At 44.2% G+C, this 19,697-nt stretch overlaps 1 protein-coding gene across 1 annotated transcript in view; it reads right to left on the minus strand.

Annotated features, from left to right (window-relative positions):
- CDH13 (cadherin 13) overlaps nt 1-19,697 on the minus strand; it is a 1,019,214-nt gene that overhangs the window by 474,821 nt on the left and 524,696 nt on the right. The window contains exon 5 of the mRNA XM_082862470.1: nt 6,630-6,782. Coding sequence (XP_082718596.1) covers nt 6,630-6,782 — 153 coding nt within the window. The remainder of the gene's footprint in view (nt 1-6,629; nt 6,783-19,697) is intronic.

Genomic DNA, 19,697 nt, shown 5'->3' on the forward strand with positions numbered 1-19,697 from the left:
GCACGTTAGTTGGAGGAATCACAACTAAGAAAGACAACCATGGGGAAGATCAGACTGGAGGATGAAGAAAGAATTAGCTTGTCCCCAAAACTGAGGGCTGAAGGAGGATTTCCAAGTCCAAGTATTATCAAGGGCAGCTCAATTCTGTCAAGGTAATGTGTGCATCATCCATGTACAACATGGGCATTGTTATAACTCTCTAATCTGAGTAAATCTACATCTCCCAATTGCCTTATGATTGCTGACATTATGATACACATACTTCCACGTGACAGCAGCATTTTTCATCTTAATGCACTTTCTGCTAAATTGTCATATGTGTTAGCATTGGGGCGGAGCCACAAATGAAGGGAAACACAGGAGCAAGGATAGATACCCTTTGCCTGTCTGGTGTATTCCAAATTCACAGTAATAGTCTTAGCCATAAAGTCAAAACTTATCCAGAAATTGGCTCAAAGGAGAGCAAGTTGTATCCCAGAAAATGTGGGCGCATTTTCAGAAGGACACAGTGAATTCCTACTCGAGTTCTAAGACCAAGAACACAGATGGTTCCCTTTACCAGTTCTATAATTGAGAATGATAACCGCATCAAGCTCACCTTTATAAACGTTAAATGAGATCATCACTTAGGGATCTAGCACGGAGCCCTGGCATGTTGTAAGTGTTCAATAAATGTCAACAGCCACATTAAACAATAATATATCTTGGGAACCACTTTGGCCCTCAGCTAACACGTCAGTAAGGACAAGATAATAAAGCTTGTGAATGTGGAGGTCTAGAGAGTTCTTGGGGATTTAATAGGTGCTCAGTAAATGTCAGTTCTTGGTCTCTTTCCAAGTGCTCCCCTCTTGTCCCATCCAACTGTGACATCCCCAGTGCTTGCTGCATCTCCCACGGTGGACAATGGAGCAGGGCAAAGGTATCCTGCCCGTGACACCTGCCCACTACCAAGGTCCTGTTTCCTGTTTCACCTCTCACCCCTGCTGGGCCCAACTCCAACCCCCCCACCCGCCTAACAGACTCTGTCTCCCCCTCCACTCCTGTCCTCCCATATTGACAAATTTGCAGCCAGCAGATTATAGTCACAGTGTGAGTGAATCATTACCACCTGCTAATATTTTTATAGAATTTCATAAACTTGGTCATTCATGAATCATTTACAGTACTTTATTCCAGTGAAGAGTTCACAAATCACTCAAACACTGGCAAAATGCATAATAATGAGTAATATTTCAGGAGGCTTTGCATTAATATGTCAGCTTCCAATACTGCAGGAGCTAAATTATTTTGCCAGGTGCCACTTCGGGTCAGAAGCATGGGAAGCCCTTTGGGGGCTGCAGCAGGGAGAGTGGGCAGGTGGCCGTGGGCCTTGAAAAAAGACAGTATTTAAGAAGAAACAGATCATCCAGCGAGTCAAATCCCCTTCCAATAAGTGGAGTTCCTGTGAAAGAGGCCTAGGAATTTGCAGATTAGACATCAGAGTCTAGTTGGAGGTAAAATAGGAAGAAGTGTTTCTTAGTAATTGATAATTCAGGGCTTTAGAGGTGGAGAGAAACAGATATGGACCCCAGACTCAACACACACCAGCTGGGAGACCTTGAAAAAGTTATTTAACAGTTACTTGCTTGTCTCTAAAATGGTGTTAACACCTACTTCTGAAGTCTCTTGTGTGAAATGGATTAAGTAAGACAATGTATATGACTTGTTTAGCACAACATCAGCCATGTAGAGTTCAATAAACAGTAACTTTAATGATGATACACATTCAGGGGCTCAAGGACAAATTCATCTCAGACTATTTCTTTTCGTGCAAATCTCTGAGGCTTAGTTCACAATGCTTTCTGGCTGGATTTGGAAAATGCTAGCACCATAGCATGAACTTGCATGTGAATAGCACTTACCTTTAAAATAAACAACAACAAAATTCACCCACGTGCTCTCTGCTTTTTAAACTTGCAAGAGGGGAAAGTAAAATGTGGGAATTGGAGACCCAGGATTCTGCTCTTTGAAGAAGCAGATCTGCAACCAACCACAATGCCCACCAGGGACAAGATGGATCTAACTGCACTAAGACGGTAAATCATTTCTAAATAGGTGCTTGAAATGAAGTGGATTTGCAACTTTCTTGTGCCCAAAGTATATTGAGAAGGCAGGAACCCAGTTCTCATTAAATCCAGAAATAGCAGAACCAAACAGAGAGTAATAGGTAGGGACCTTCCTCAGCAGGGACACGAAGAAAACAGGAAAAAGACTAAATTGAAGAGCGAGAGGCATGGGGGACCCGGCATTAGAAACTGGGTCCTCGCGAGGCTGGTGAAGAGTGGCTCAGGCCAGGCCGCCGTTTGGCTGCTGTAGCCCTGGTACTCCTTTCAGACACTGTATGCCCACCAAGCCCCAGCAGCCTCTCCACTGGGCACATGTGGCCCTGCGCCAGCGGTAAACCAAGACGAACAACCAACACGGCACAACTCCCTGGCATGCCACTTGTACACAGTGGAGAGGAACTTAAATCCGTTTATTTTGAAACAAAGCTGAGGCATTAAAATGAAAGCTCCGTGAGGGCAGGGAACCTGGTGGGTCTCATTTCCCATTATATTCCTCATCCTGCAGGTCCTCAATCAAATGTATTAAGAATGAATGAATTGACGAATCAATCGATGTGCTACGGAGTACATTATGAAACCACAAATAAACTCACGATTATTTAAGAGAAGTTCATGCTTGAGATGGGAAGGCTGGGCCACCACCAGTTTTCGTTTACCTCCTTTGCCTTTCCCCTCACTAATTCTCACTCATGTGATGAGACTGTAAGGGGCTTACCATGTTCCTGCTACTGTTCCAAACGCTTGACCTGCATTAACTCATTTAGTCCATTAAATCCTATGAGATCAGTATTATTACTGTCCCCATGTCACAGATGATAAAATCAAGGCAGATACCCTGCCCAAGTTCCCATAGCTAGTCCATAAAAGCTGTGCTTTTAATTCAGCCAGCATGGCTACATGCAAAGTTATGTTTGTAACTGCTACATACTACGTGGCCTCACTTTAAGGAACAATATGAGATGCTCTATGCTATAGACCAGACTCTATTTTACTAGCTGTTTAGCAACTATTAGTTAGCAAAAACTAGTCATTTCATCTTTTATTGGGCTGGCCAAAAAGTTCGTTCGGGTTTTTCTGTAACACCTTATGGAAAAACCCAAATGAACTTTTCGGCCAACTCAATACAAGCATTAAAGTTGCTAGTACGATCCCTATTTTATGGATGAGAATCACAAGATCAGAGAGGGTAAGTGGGTTTCCCAAGATCAAACAGCTCAGTAAGGAGCAGTGCTGAGACTTGAACAACAATTTTCTGACCCCAGAGCCGTTGATATTAATCACTATTATCATTTACATAAAAATAAAAGTGACCCAAATTAAAAATAAAAAAAATCGTGGGGTTTTCTACTCAACCCTGCCCTCTGATACCTTTGTGAGCGTTAGAAAGGGGCCGCCCTCTCCCTGTGGACACAGCCCTGAACTGCAGTGCAGCTTTTGGTGAGTAAACTGGGGGCTGGATGAGGCCTTTCTCATCCCTCAGCCATCCCCCTTGGGCAGTAAAATCCCTGCACAGCTGTACCTGACAGCCCTGCATTCAGCTTTCGGAAGCCAGAGGAAAGGGACACTTCATGAATCAAAAATTTTCCTCAAAGAAAATCTCTGACTGGCCTCTTTGGCAACATCAAAACCAAGCCACCTGATGGACCAAAGGCCACCTTCTCCTCACTCCCACTCCCTGTGAGTCCCTGAATGTTGGTGTTTGAGTTCTTCCCGCTGTAACTGCCCCAAGGCATCTTCCCCTCACTGTCCCTGGAGATCAAGGTCATTGCCATCTAAGGAGAATGTTCACTCTGAGGTGGGCCCTGGTTTATGGAGCCCAGAAATCTCTCTCTGAATGTGGAAGGACTCCCAAAAGGGTGACGAAGTTTTAAACCACCTTTGGGTCCCACAAACATCAGAGAGGATCATTTAGCCATGCATGTATCCAAACTCTTGTTCAGCTCTTAAAATAGCTCCTACGGAGTCACCCCAAAAAGGCATCTCAGCCTCTCATTTACCAGTTCTCACTCCTGGCAGCCAGTTTTTTTCCAGTTTCTCTGATTCACGCTAGTCCTATTTCCAGGCTACAGAACACTCCCAAGAAGACTTCTGCTCCTTTATTCTTTATCTTGTACCCTCTTAATTTCCTAGTAATTCTAGAGCTCAGCTTCCTCCAGGAAACTCTCTCTTTACTTAAAAGAGGAGCAGCAAATGCTATGAAGTTCAGTTCCTGTCAGGATAGAAGGAAAAACCATGAGTCTGTGGTAGACGTCAACCTTCTCACGGTTGAAGGTAGGAAACTGATGTTAAAAACTTGTGGAACTTAACCAAAAATTTTAAATCTTTTTCAGCAAAAGAATGAATAAGAGCAGCTCTGATTTACTGAATGCTCACTAGGTGCTGGGCATTGTGCTAAGAATTTGCAAAAATAATTTTATTTCATTTTATACAGTCCTTAGAGATGCTGGTACTATCCCCACGTTGTGGAGGAGAATCAGAAATCCTCAGAGAGGGTAAGTGGGTCGCCCAAGATAAAAACAGCACAGTAAATGGCAGTGCTGAGACTTGAATGACAGAGGTCTGAATCACCATGCTATGAAATTATGAAATGTATCGTATCTTTAGTTCCTTGTGTCTGAAAATTAAGAGATATTCCTATCACAGGCAGGGAAAAAGTAGAGGGCATCTACCCATGGTCTGCAGCTGGCTTATCCACAGCACCTGGACACTGACAGCTGCCAGGTCACCTGTGGTCACCGTCAAGTCCAGCTGGACCTGGGAACTTCTGAGGGTGCCAACATTCAATTTCTACAACAACCAGATTCCCTGCCGGGGGTTCGCTGAGGATGCACACTGGTCACCCTTTGGCGTCCTCTGACAGACGGTACCCCCTGCAGATGCTCACAGCATCTGCCTTTTGGCAAAGTTCCTGAGAGGGAGGTCCTCCCAGGACCCGGGACCCTGGAACACACCGTTCAGCATGAGGCTGGATGGGCCTTTCCTCACCCACTGCCCTGTATTTGTCTAGTATTTTAATGCCTCTAATGCCCTCTTCTATCTTCTTCTCACTGGAAACTCACAGCAATCCAGCTGGTAGCTAGGCAAGTGTTATCTGCATTTTATGGGTGGAATCCTGAGGACCAGTGCTTACTGGGTCTTCTCAAGGTCAGTATCTCATGGTGACAGAGGAGGCTAGACCCAGGGTACCCATTTCCCAGCCAGAGCACTTGACTTGCCAATGCAATGTCTCTCCACCCTCTGTCTGCAGAAAAGGAAGAATATGGAGGTTTTTTTAGGGAAGAGGAAGTAACTTTGTTGAAGTGGGATTGGGATGTTCTTACACGGTGTTTTGACGAAGAAAACCAGAGATGCCAAGTCCACTCCTAGAAACTGGCCGCCACCCCCCAGAGCACAATCCAGGGAAATGCGCATGTGATGGGCAATGGTGATGGAAAGCAAACTCTGTTGACTGGGCCTTGTTCCCAAGTGCCTGCTTCCAGCTCAGTGCGCTGCATCCCACGGAGGGCTTTCCCCGAAAATGGCTGGGAATCCTGTCCCATTTCTTGAAAAATGAGCTTACTGCCCTCAGAGGCTTGGGTCCTTAACAGAGGCTGTGAGACGGGGCTCTTGGGGGTGTCGTAGAGAGGGGACAGGACAGACCTGGAGCCTATATGAGATTTAATGCTCACCCCAATATCTGTGTGCAACTACTTTCGTCTCTGAATCTTGAACAGGTGTCAACTTCTGAAACTATCCTTTTACAAATAGCCTTTTGTTTCTCCATATAAAAGAGAAGCAAGTACATTATAGAAAAGTCAGAAAAAAAAATCAACAACGCCAAATACAACCACCAACACTTTGATTTTTCCTCTATCACGCTTCTTCACAAACATACCCACCATGATATGTGTAAATACTCCATCTGTAATGAGGATACCATATGTGTTGGTGTGTCTGTTTCCATTCAATATCTTGAAAATCTCCCATATAACTAGAACTTCTTCAAAAATATTTTAAATGGTTGTAGAAAACTTCCTTGCAAAATTGTGCCATAATTTAACCATTATATATTGCTGAATATTTAGCAACTGTTTCCATTTTAAGGATCGTGTCCTGCTATATCATCATTGTACAAAAATCTAACTAAATTCCTCCCTATTTCCTTAAGATGGCTTTCTAGAAGTAGAATGATCAGGTCCAAGGTTTTATACTTTTTATAGCTCTTCATTATCAAGCTGGTTTCTGGAAAGCCGATGTTAATGTAAGGTTTCTGACCTCCTCTGAGATCCCCCCAGGGTCCCTCTTCTTGGTTTTTAGTGCCCAAAGCCTCGCGCAGACCTGGGGGGCTCCGTTGATGAGATAGGGGCCCCCACTGCTGCTGTGTCAGGGTTCAGTGCCCTTGGCTTCCACAGAGACACACTTAAAGCCGCACAGCCCCGGGTTTGATGAAGCACAGAAATAATGAGCTCAGTGGGAGGGAAGCAGTCTTTGAAAGGCACATCTCTGCATGTGGGGTGGGCACTAGGTGGGGGGAGGGGTACTCACTTGATAGGTAGAGATCGTTTCTCTGTCCAAGTTCCGTGTCACGGAGACGCTACCTGTGTTCTCATTGATTCTGAAAATTCCTTTAGGCTCTTGATCCACTCCCTTTCCAGTGAGCCGGAACTTGGACCCTTCCGGTCTGTCACTGTCGACTACCTGGTCAGAGAAACAGAGCGACATTTAAGACTCTGGCTGGAAAACACAGAGAAAGCACAGTACAAACACACCTCAGTGACCAATCCACTAATCACAGATGCCAACGCAGAGGTGCTCGATGAACTTGACTAAAGCAGCATCACCAAAAATAGCATCATTATTTAACACCTTTCATCCTAATATGCAAATCTTTGTGGCTTTCAGCTGGGGAAGCTTACCAGCCCTGGGGTGACATATATTGATGAATCTAAGAGGGAAGTAACTTCATGAAGTTCAAGGTTGGACATTTATATTATTTTTAACTCCCAGGAAACAGGCTTTTTTTCTGCAAGTAAGACCAAATAAGCAATGGAAAACATTTGACAGTCCTATACCAGGCAGGCATTAATCAGGGTTCTAGGTATCTACATGTATGTAGTCATCAACAGCGCCACCTATGCCCTTGTTGCTACCAGGTACTAGGCATGGTGCTGAGAAGGAATTTTACACACACTTTAAAAAACTCTGACGACAATGCTGGGGGCAGGGAACATTATTATTCATACTTAATGAATGAAATCAATGAGACTCAGGGAGATTACACAAGCTTGCCACGGTCACAGTTACTAAAGAAACAAGGATGGGATTCAGAAGCCATCTTCCACCTCCCTAGGGGCACTGCTGTGCAACACCGTCATTGCTGAATTCACTTTAAGAGAATTCCCTATAGGTGGTCAGCCTTGATCTGACATTTAAAGAATAAATTCAAAAGGTAAAGATATAGGAAGGCAGTTCCAGGCAGAGGGAACAGCATAGACAGGCAGCAGGCAGGTTAGAGAGCCTCAAAAATTCCAGAATGGTTTGAGGAGAGGTGAGGTTGAGAGGTAATTAGGGGGCAAGTTTTGATGTCATCTGAAAGTATCCAACTAAAGAGAAAATCATAATTTGCATAGGTTAGTTCTAGAGTTCTAAGAAGCATTCATGTATATTTAATATCACTTTATCATCAATACCTGCAGACATTAATTTGATTATAACACTATAAAGGTCACTAACACAATAGACATTCAGAACCACAGATAAAAGAAAGCTAATACTGATCTGGCTGTCATCAATTTACAAGTAAACAGGCACCTATTGGAATATAGTCAACTGAGCCTGGAGGACTTAGGTGGCTGAACCAGAAATGTGCCTTCTGGTGGAATCAGGAAGAGGTGTGGTGGTGGCATTTCTGTGGGCACCATGCCTGCAATTCTGACGTGTGCCACCAGGTGGCAGTGGTGCCTAAGGCAGCGTGAGCCTCATGGCAAGCCTCCTCTGCCAAGACCAGCGGAGTAAGAGCACGACGCAGTCCATAGGGCAGTACAGTTTTTTTCTGATTTAAAATATTCTTTATTAAAATACACTGAGAATTTTGATTAAACACCAGTTACCTCTGTTTGCATTTTTTTTAATTAACAGAAAATATCATCCAAAGCAAGACTAAAAATAAGGTATGTGGTATCTTCTGATGAAAAGAATTTTTAGTCACTGCTTGACTCGATTGAATCCAACTGACATTAGCCCCACTGCTTGGAAGCTCCATGAAGTCAACAGCCTCAGCATATCGGGCTCACCGCTGAGTCCCATGACTAGCAAAGTGCCCGGCATACCGCAGGGACCAACGCCAATATCTGTTTAATGAGGACCTCCACTGATTAGACAAACATATGTCTCAATCCTAGCTTGGCCGACGATCAGTCCTGTGACCTTGAATGTGATTCTTTGCATCTTTGGCTCTCGATTTCCTTATCTATAAAATAGGGATAATGACACTTATTTCCCAGGGTTGCTGAGAGTTTGTTGAGATACTGTGTGCAAAGTACACTTCCTGGCACATAGAAGGGGCTCAATAAATCAGAACTGACAATTAGAATACTAAGATAAGAATGATAATAATAACAAAGTCATGCCATTGTTGTTAATGGGTAAGACTGACACCTCCAAGCATAAAACACATCTTAGCCACAATACAAAAAAATCCCTTTCTAAGGGAACACATTTCCTTTTTAGAAACAAAACTCACAAAAGTCTCTGGTTTCAGGACAGAAGTGATCTGGAAACACACTGTGGGAAGGGGCATCTGAGCCAGCCGTGTTCCTCTTTGTCTCTTTCACATTTACCATCGCTCCCCTCTTGCTCTTACCACTTCAGCTCAAATATGGATTAAAACCTCTTCCTTTTGCTCCCCTACACATAACCGTGGGACAAGTCCTCTCCAAAGGCCATACTAACTAAAGGGAAATGAACATGGGAAACCTACAAAGGCTATGGAACTGTCCTGCTTCCTAAGAGTGGACTTCTGACCACACCCACTAGAAAGGACCTGTCAGGAGAAGGCTTCTGTGATCTGTTCTCCTTTCTTGACCCTTCCCTGCTCTGAAAGGGTTGGGAGCACAGCACCCCAGACCTTCTGGAAGAAACACAGTGGGAGACAGTCCTGACAGCTCTCTTGAGGCAAACACTGCCATCCTCCCATTCCTCTACCTGCCATTCAACATGGAAAGCTGAATTCTAGACTCAGAAATCCTCCCAGGGCAACTTTTCCTCCTGCTGTAAAGATCAGGTCTGTGTCATTTCCTTTCTCTCTCCTGGAGATCTTGAACCATGTGACCTCATGGAAGCAGGGTCTTGGAGGGTCTTGTTTAATTAGTGCTGGCTGCTGGATTTAAATGAGTGATTCTCTGGGGAAGGAGCAAGACCTCTACTCAGCAGTGCGCAAGTCTTCTCTCTCTCTCAACATTTTTTTTTAAATTTATTTTATTTATTTATTTTTGTCTGCGTTGGGTCTTAGTTGCTGCATGTGGGCTTTCTCTAGATGCAGCAAGCGGGGGCTATTCTTTCTTGCGGTGCGCAGGCTTCTCACTGCAGTGGCTTCTCTTGTTGCGGAGCATGGGCTCCAGGCGCGCAGGCTTCAGGAGTTGTGGCACACGAGCTTCAGTAGTTGTGGCTCACGGGCTCTAGAGCGCAGGCTCAGTAGTTGTGGTGCACGGGCTTAGTTGCTCCATGGCATGTGGGATCTTCCCGGACCAGGTCTCAAACCCGTGTCCCCTGCATCGGCAGGCGGATTCTTAACCACTGCGCCACCAGGGAAGTCCAACGTTTTGTTTTTAAAGGCCTGGCTTTGAACACATCAGTTGAACCTGCCTCCTGGTCCTCAGCGCTGTATCTGCTTTGAAGGAGCGCTCATAGCCACGCCAGGCACAGTGCCCCCAGACTGATGAGCCGTACAGGGCTGCCAGCACAGGGAAGTGAAGGGCCTCATTCTCCCTGCAACAATTGGTCTCAAGATATGGTTCCCTGGACCAGCTTGGGCATCACATGGGAGCTCTTCAGAAATACAGATTCTCAGTCTCCACCCAGACCCCCTGGATCAGAAACGCTGGTGGTGGGGCCTAGCGATCTGTGCTTTAATAGGCCCCGTGGATGACTCTATGCACACCCGGGATTGAGGACCACCGATTTGGATGGATTTCAGCACCATCCACGCTCATTACGATTGGTGATGGTTTCCACCGTGACTGTTGGGAGACTTTGGCTGGAAAAAAGGCTGCGTCTGTTTGCTACCTCCCTTCCAGAGCTATTTTAAATGTATAACACTATTAGGAATTCTTAAAAGCCTGTTTTCTAGAACGTCAGTAAAGCAGAGTTGGTATTTCTCCAAGTCCCACATTTCCGTGTGTATCAAAGGAACCCCAGGGCATGGAGGAACCTTGGAGAAGAAAGCATGGGAGTAGGGGTCATTCTCCACGGGAAAGATGGGAGTCTTGGCTCAATTTAGATTCAGAAATTACCCAACAGCTCTCCGGCTTCTTGGTCCCCAGGTGGGGCTTCAGAGGGACCCCGCTCCACTCCAGCCTCACTGAGCTGGAGAAATAGGAGGTATGCAATGGCTGCAAAGGAGGCCTCAGCCACACATCACAGCTGTTCCATGCAAGTCAGGTGGGTTTCCAGATGACCTTTATTGTACTACATTAAACTCCTAAGATTTGTCCAAATGCCGCTCTATGGCTGTGGCCCCAAGGCTCTCATCCTTTTCTTGTTGTTTAATGTGATGGAATGTAAGAAATCCAGTGCACTCCTGCCCAGAACAAATCCTGTCATGAGTCTCTGCTCCTGTAGCAGCTGTTAACACACATTATACCACATAGCAGGGCTTCACAATTAGCTGGTCTTTCCTATTATTCTTTGTAATTCAACACTTCTTTTCATAGTGGGATTTTTCTTCCTTATCCTCTGAGTCGGAATGAAAAAAAATAGCTAATGATGAGAAGCAACTTGGACGCCAGGTGCCGACACTCTGGGAAGGGCGTGTAAATAGCACACAGGAGTGCTGCTGCATACCTGGGTAAAGTCACTTCCCAGGCAGCAATGGGGGTAACTGGAACATCAATTGTGTCGGTGGCATGGCTCAGGTGGGACCAGAGTCCTCTGCACCCAGCAAGGGGCAGGAAATACAGAGGCTTGGAGCAAGAAGGGAGGCTTGGTCTGAGTTTCAAAGGGTGTTTTCACTGCCTACTTCCTCCAGAGTGTGGTGTATTACAGACAAAGCCAGGGCCCCCCCTTGAATCCCGTTCCCACCTCCATTCTCTGCTGCAAGTAGCCAACAATACCAAGTTGCATTTTGTTTTAAAGGTATTCTATGAATTTATATACATATATACATACTCACAGAATATAGAGCAATTTTGAATGTTTTTACATTTTTATAAATAGGACCGTTTTGTATAAATTATTCTATAATTTTTCTATTCAATGTGGTTGGAGGTTATATATATATAGTATGTAATATTTTTATATATATTATATTTATGTAATATAAATATATTTTATATCTCATAGACAGATAGATAGATACAGACTTTGGGGATAAGAGTAACTTTCCATTTATAGAAACACTGCCTAGATAGTATAAAGTTCCCATATACCTTTCATCCAATTTTCCCTAATATTAACATCTTTTATAACCATGGAACATTGGTCACAACTGAGAAATTAACATTGATGCATAACTACTAACTAACCTCCAGATTTTATGTATTCAGGTTTCACCAATTTTTCTACTTCTATTATTTTTCTGATCCAAAATCCAGTCCAGAACCCCACATTACCTTTAGTCAGTGTGGTATTTTTTTAAAAAATCTTTACTGGAGTATAATTGCTTTACAATGGTGTGTTAGTTTCTGCTTTATAACAAAGTGAATCAGTTATACATATGTCCCCATATGCCTTCCCTCTTGCGACTCCCTCCCTCCCACCCTCCCTATCCCACCCCTCTAGGTGGTCACAAAGCACCGAGGTGATCTCCCTGTGCTATGCGGCTGCTTCCCACTAGCTATCTATTTTACGTTTGGTAGTGTATATATGTCCATGCCACTCTCTCACTTCGTCCCAGCTTACCCTTCCCCCTCCCCGTATCTTCAAGTCCATTCTCTAGTAGGTCTGTGTCTTTATTCAGTCAGTGTGGTTTTTAATTGCCCATTACGGTGCTTCCCTGTAGGTTCAGACATTTCCTTAATTGTGCTGACATCATTTTTCTCCCCCTATGGAAAATGTATTCGATACATCAAAATGCCACAGTCGCCAAGTTCTGTATATTCTCTTTACTGTAAGAACTTGTAGCTCTGTCCTCTGCCAATCTCCAGTACCTGTAATTTAACTCAGATCTCCACTAGAGATTTTTGACTGTTCTGTTGTCAGGGCCAAGAACACACACAACACTCACAGTAAGTTTTCAGCAAATATCTGCATACCAAGTAAGTAAACAAACGTTACAGTGGTCTCTTAACTGGCCTCCATGTTTCTGATTCTCTCTTTTCCCTTCGTGTCCTAATTGCAACCAGAACGGTCATTCCAAAATGCAAACACAAATCTGGCCAAGACAGTTCTCAGATTAAAGCTTTCAATGTTTCCCCATTGCTCCCAGATGAAATTCCCCCAGGGCCCTCCTTGATGGGCCTCCACCTGCTTCTCCAGTTCTGTCTCTTGCCACCATGAGCCATGGGCCTCCTGGACTTTGCCCACTTCCTCTGGACCTAGGTCAGCTGGACTCCTATCCCCCCGTCCTGTCTGCTAGAGCCCCTCCTGGTCTTCCCGGACTTGGCACCAGGGATACTGCCTACTCACTGGAGCTTCTCCTGACCCTCTGCCCTGCTCCAGGGAGACAACCTCATCATCTGGGTCTAGCCCGGCTCACCACTGAGGTCTATTAAGGCACAGAGAGCGGATGGCCTCTTTGTTGGGGATGGTAATTGTCCCTTGGGCTATTTATTTCTTATTCTTTTAACATTTCCTGGGTTTGGAACATATAAGACACCCGATTGAAGCTCTGAAAAACAGTGCAACTTTGTTTGCATGTTTTTATAAGATCATAAAATGCTTCAGAAACTCACAAATTAAAGTCTGTTGTACTTTTTTTTTTTTTAATGTGGTCACTTTACCTATGCAACCTCAGTATCTTCTCATTTCTCTTTTTACAAATCCCCAAAGTTACCTTCCCAGGCAGTGGTATGCCCAGGAGTCATGAAGGGGCCTAGAACGCTTTCCCATCCTTATAATTTGCAAAGGTTCCCTTGTGTGAAGACCCTCTGTCTAAGCAAACACTGCTCACTGCACAAAGCAGCTCCAACACAAATACCCCAGCACTTCTGCCCTGTCATAGCCAACTAAATTAATGCTCTAATTCTACCTGTTCAGAAAATCAGGAGATACTTATTTTCAAAGGATAAAGGATTCTACGTATATAAGCAATATGATCGAAAGGATGAAAAACTAGAAAATAATCAGCCCCCGCCCCCGCACATTTCCAAAGGGAATAAATCACATGTGAATATTATAGGTCTTTGGGGGATGGAGATAGGGGTGATATTTTTTCCTTCACTCTAGAATATTTTTGGTTTCAAAAAATGAGCCTATATTACTTATTATACAGTTAAAAAACAACAAAAAACTCAAAAACAAAACAACTTTTTAAAAACATGTAAGAGTAATTACTGGAGCTTGGTGTATATGCTAATTTAGAAGTTGTTTTCTACTTCATGTTAAATAGGAAAAAAACCACTTATTGCCTTTACCTATGGTTATTAGAAGGCATTTTTTTTTTTATTGGTAGGTTGGTTCTCTGAGGTGATTTGTAAGCAGTAATAAATTCTCATCTGTGGTTTAGTCCTTTTTTTTTTTTTTCTTTTCTTTGCGGTACGCGGGCCTCTCACTGCTATGGCCTCTCCCACTGCAGAGCACAGGCTCCGGACGCGCAGGCTCAGCGGCCATGGCTCACGGGCCCAGCCGTTCCGCAGCATGTGGGATCTTCCCGGACCGGGGCATGAACCTGTGTCCCCTGCATCGGCAGGCGGACTCTCAACCACTGCGCCACCAGGGAAGCCCTGTGGTTTAGACTTTGACATGCCTTTGAACTTGAAGACACTTAGCCATTCAGCAGTCTGGGCAGCTGTTACATCCATGCCTGTCTCTCACCCTCATGCTGCTCAACAACTTTCAACCATTAGGTTATAAATTAACAAGGGGGACTAAGGAAAACCCAGTGCCAAGAGTTCCAAAATACCTGGTGGAGAAGCACAGAACCAACACTCTGGCAATCCACCGGAGGAGGATGCTGGCTAGAGACCAACTGCACAGACCAGGGGTTCTCATACCAGCAGGGCTGGCTGTGTTCACCGCCGAATTCAAATGGTCTCCATCCTCCCATGGAGGGTGCTAAGGTTAAGGGCAGGATGGAGCACTTGGAAGGAAAATCAAACTCCAGTAACACATGATGAGGGGAAATCTGAATACACTACACTTACCCTTCATCTATCAGCGCTATCATTGCACCACCAGCTTTGTTTCCCTTCTTTTATGAGAAAGGCACTTAAGATTATGCCTAAGCACAGCTTAGGCTGAGTTCCATAGGATTCAGTGTTTAATTGGTGGGGTTTTTTTGGCATTATTTTCTGATAGTTATAATTTTGTGGTTACTTTCTGTAGGCTATAGAATTTTTTTTAATGAGAGTATTTCTTAATTTACAAGTACTTCTAACATTTTAATTATTTATTTCCAACTTGTCATAGAATAATGTGGCTTATGAAATTTCTACTCTTGCGAGTTTTTTAAAAATTTATTCACGGCCAAGTGCAATATCATCTTCACTAAATGATCCACTGACACATGGAAAGAATTAGTATTCTGTGGCCTTATTCACAATAGCCAAAAAGTATAAGGACCCCAAGTGTCCAACAGTGGAAAAATGGATGAACAAAATGTGGTATAGGCATAAAATGGAATATTATTATTCAGCCTTAAAAGTGAAGGAAATTCTAACACATGCTACCATATGGATGAAGACATCATGTTAAGTGAAATAAGCCAGGCACAAAAGGACAAATATGTATATTTAAATACACATATTTACACACATAATTGGCACAATGCTGCTCTCACTGAGGGAACTCGGTTTATATTTGTTAGTGCGTTCCAAACTGATACCACCATTCACTCAGCCTGATGGTCTGTTTCTCTCCCATGATTTTAATAAGATGTTTCCTTCTTGAGTATAATTTCCTCTAACATATTATCTCCCTCTACCTTCTTCTCTTCTATTCAATATATTTACTGACCATTCACAAGTTCCAGAGTGTTCAAGGGCCCTCAGTTCAGTATCCACTATGAAACCCACATTACGCAACATGGGAGATGTGCTGAAAGAGGCCACAGCAGACCAGAGAAAGAAGTCAGCTTTGGGTCATTCAGTCATTGTGCCTTACTTGTCTGGGCCCAAAGTCCATTCACTGCCCATCAGTATCACACTTCTGCATCTCTTTATCGTCCAAGAGAATAACTGGGATTCTTATGTATCACTTCCTGAGTTTCTGGTTTCTTAATGCAGACTGTGAGTGTCACCCTCCTGCTCATCGCGCCCCTTGACTTTGCCTCTTGTGTTTCTACCAAAAATCAAGATGGTCCCTTGGAACCCATAGTGAAAAGTCTAGATTTTCTATACCTGTTGCCTCTTCTACTTATGAATCAGATATATGGTAGTGGGAAGTAGTCACTGAGGCTGTTCTTTAATATTCTGGCTCCTTTTCTTCTGGTCACATAGTAGGACAATACTTCCCCAGTCACCTGAAGTTGGCTGTGGCCATATGACTTGCTTTAGCCAATGAAGTGTGAGTGAAAGTGACATGTGTAACTTCAGCTAATTTTGAGTAAAAGCTTTAAGAGCTATGATGTGCTTAGCCAGGTTCTTTTTGCCCTCTGCAAGGTGACGAGCTATGTTCCAAATAGTGGTGACTTCAACAACCTAGATCCCAAAGAAAGAAAAACGACAAGGTGCAGAGCCCCCACCTAACCCCTCAATGGACATGGAGCTTGGTTAAAACTTTTTGTTTTTTTCACTTTCATCAACTGAAATGGGAGTTGCTTATTACCACTGCTGAACCTAACCTATCCTGACTAACGCACAGAGTGCTTAGGACAACAGGGTTTGCAGCCTGGAGCTCACTAACAGTGTGGACATACTGGGAGTCATGTGGCCTCTCTGAGCCTCAATCCCATCCTCTGCCAAATGAGGGAAATCACGCCTATCCTAAAAGGGTTACTGTGGGTAAGTGATCTGAGGGATACCTAATGCATCAGTACATAAACCTGCTCAATCATGTAAGGCAATTGTTATTTTTATGATTAAACGGGGGTGATGATGATGACTATAACAGAGGCTACCATTTATTGAAAAATAAGACTCTGCCACACACTATTCTAAGCATCTTACATACATAAGTTCATTTAATCCTTACCACAATTCTATGGGGTAGGTACTGATGTTAATCCCCACTTTACAAAGAAAGAAACTGAGTCACAAACACCTTACCAAAGTCAGCTAGATGATGGCCTTGCATTTGAATCCAAGTACCCAGAGCCCATGGCCTTAGCCCCCACCCCACATGGCCAACTGGTCAAAGTCTGCTGGGTTGTGCAGGAGCGCCCCAGGAGTAGAATCAACAAAGCACTGGAACCTGGCACTGTTGAAAGTGTTCCTGGTCTGGACTCCTGCTGACACACCCACCCTGTGAAGACTAGGGGCAGAGATACTCATTTTAGGCAGAGCCCAGATTAAGGACTTCCAAGTCTCAATTTCCAGATTTATATGTTCCCAAGGGGTCACCCATTTCCTCTGTACATCAAATTCCCGGCAGGAACATCTTTACCTTCTCACACTCTCTGAGCTTTGGCATAGTAACAGTGCAATTTGGGGGGTTTTGCATGCCTTCAGCCATGTAAAAGGATAATAAATTAATCATGCCCTTGGGCACTGTTGAAATACACATACTTAATCTCTTATTAACTTGCCGAACTTTCCTTCCTTGCCACTGCTCTGCTCCTCTCCCTTCCATCAGTTCAGATTTTTACGGTTCTCAAAGAAACCAAATATTTATGCACTCATCTGAACCACAGTGCAGAGAAAGCAGTATAACAAAATCAGCATTATGAACCTGGAGCTATTCCCATTTGGAAGTAATAAACACGAACAATTGAACAATTTCTCCCTGGAAATGCGTGTTGGCTGCCCTTTCACTGAGGATTTCAATGCTTATTCTTGTTATTCTTATAATTCAGGACAAATTTTAATGTTAAGTCTGACGCTTGGAAACACAAGCAAACATAAATACAATTTCAATCATTTTCAACTGAAAGCCTGACATTCTATTCTGCTTTGCATGTGCTTCGGTTAGAACCTGTGTGGGGCTTTGAAGTGCCTCATCCCCTGAAGCACCTACTCTCTCTCACAGTCGGATCACACCTGAATAAAACCTTTCAAGGGCCCCCCTAAACCATCACTTTCAGGGAAAATTCATGCTCCCTGAGAAACGCATTCAAGGCTCTTTATAACCTGCCTTTGCCTTCAGCCTCAAATGTCGCTGAGTCCACACACATCCCCCGAGCCTGTTGTGCTGTCATTTCCCCCAAAGTGCCATGCTTGGGTCTACCGCTGTTTCAGCCCTGGGCTTACCTACTTCTGACCCATAGGCTCTTATACGAAAGCAGAGCCTGGCCAATCTGATCACCTCTTTGTGGATCCTGGGATTGGGACAGGAAGAGACTGACTCAGTTGGCTGAAGGCTGTGGACCCTTAAAGTCTTATCAGCTTGAAAGCTGAGTCTACCATCTTGGGGAGACCCAGTTGGGCCATAAGTGCAGACCTTGACAAAGAAAATAGTCTACCTGGAAAATTTAAAAAGAGAGTAATGAATACTTGTGTGTATGTGAAGCCACAGCAGGCTCCAGCATGGCATGTTACCACCCTGCACCTGATAAATGATCCACTGCAACATGACTGAACCTTACGCCTCAGCCTTGGTCTCCAAGTTACACTCTTAGACCAAAATATCACAGTCCCCTTTCCCACTGGTGTCTGGTGAATGGCTTTAATTCACCAGGATCCTACTAAATGGATACCTGTATGGCTCATTTCATCACTGTCTCTCAATTCTTTAATTACATTGATCTCTTCAGAAAGGACTTCCCTGACCACCTTATTAAATAAAAAAAAGTCTCCCCTCCCAACATCATCCTCTATAACCATTTTGTTTTTCTTCACAGAATCATCACCTGACATAGTTATCTGTTTTTTTTTTTTTTTTTTTTTTGCGGTACGCGGGCCTCTCACTGTTGTGGCCTCTCCCGTTGCGGAGTACAGGCCCCGGACGTGCAGGCTCAGCGGCCATGGCTCACGGGCCCAGCCACTCCACGGCATGTGGGATCCTCCCGGACCGAGGCACGAACCCGCGTCCCCTGCATCGGCAGGCGGACTCTCAACCACTGTGCCAACAGGGAAGCCTAGTTATCTGTTTTTTATCTTTCTTTACCATTAAAATATATGCCCCAAGGTATCAGGGACTTTTGTTTGTTGCTGTGAACAGTGCATGGTGAACAACAGACATTTCAATACTTTGCAATAAATAAAGAAGTTATGTAAAGGGACGCTGAAATGAGAGACTCTGTGGTCAGAGAGAAAAGAAAATTACAGAAGTTCATAAATCAGTGAACTTGCACAGCTACTTTGGTTTCAAAATGGCTTATCAATTTCTGGTAAGGACCATCTCTGCTTCTTGGGCTTGAGGTCTGAGGGGTGCTCTGGTATCCTCCGAATAGTGTCACCTCCTAATTAAATGATCCCCATGAGACATCCATGTTTAAGAATAGAGCAGCACGCTCCCTGAAAGTTAAGAGGCCCGTGGCTGCGATGGAATCAACGTAGGTCAACATCTTTCTTCTTCTGAAGCTTCCGGCTGCCTAAACTATGGATTTTCCAAGGGAAGCCCAACAAGAGAGCATCATACAAACTGAGTCAATGAAGCTTTGGCAAAGCATTTCAGAAGAGGCACAATAAATGGAAAGATCTTGGTGGGGGCTGTGTATGGGCTTCAGGCTCCTCTCAAGTCATGATAACAAATCCTCTGAACAGCCATGGGTCAACACAACTGCCCAATTACTGCCCTGTGGGTGACGATTCCTAAACAGGTCATGTTGTGTGCAGTGTTCTATCCCAGGGATAGATGTGAGTTAAGGACCCATGAGGAAGCATGTATTTGAGAGAGAAGCCAGGCGGTCTGTTCTACAGAAGACGAACACAGTGGAGCCCCTTAAGTGATTGGAAATGTAGAAAGATGGTGGCAGGAGGCACAGTTTTGGGCATCCCCCAAATACCCACAGGAGAGATTGGTTTCATTCTGTTCTTTTGAAAAAGCCAAGATACAGGACAGACAGAGTTCAGCTCAAATGAAGGAAAACGTGTAGAGGTTAAAGAGCTTTAGCTGATGGCACGGGCAGACTGGTGATATAGAAGGCTGCCACTGCATGTCCAAGCTCACACCCCAGCTGGGAAAGAAGGTAGAGAGGTGATC

This window comes from Leucopleurus acutus (assembly GCF_964270905.1).
Source record: "Leucopleurus acutus genome assembly, chromosome: 20".
Lineage (NCBI taxonomy): Eukaryota > Metazoa > Chordata > Mammalia > Artiodactyla > Delphinidae > Leucopleurus > Leucopleurus acutus.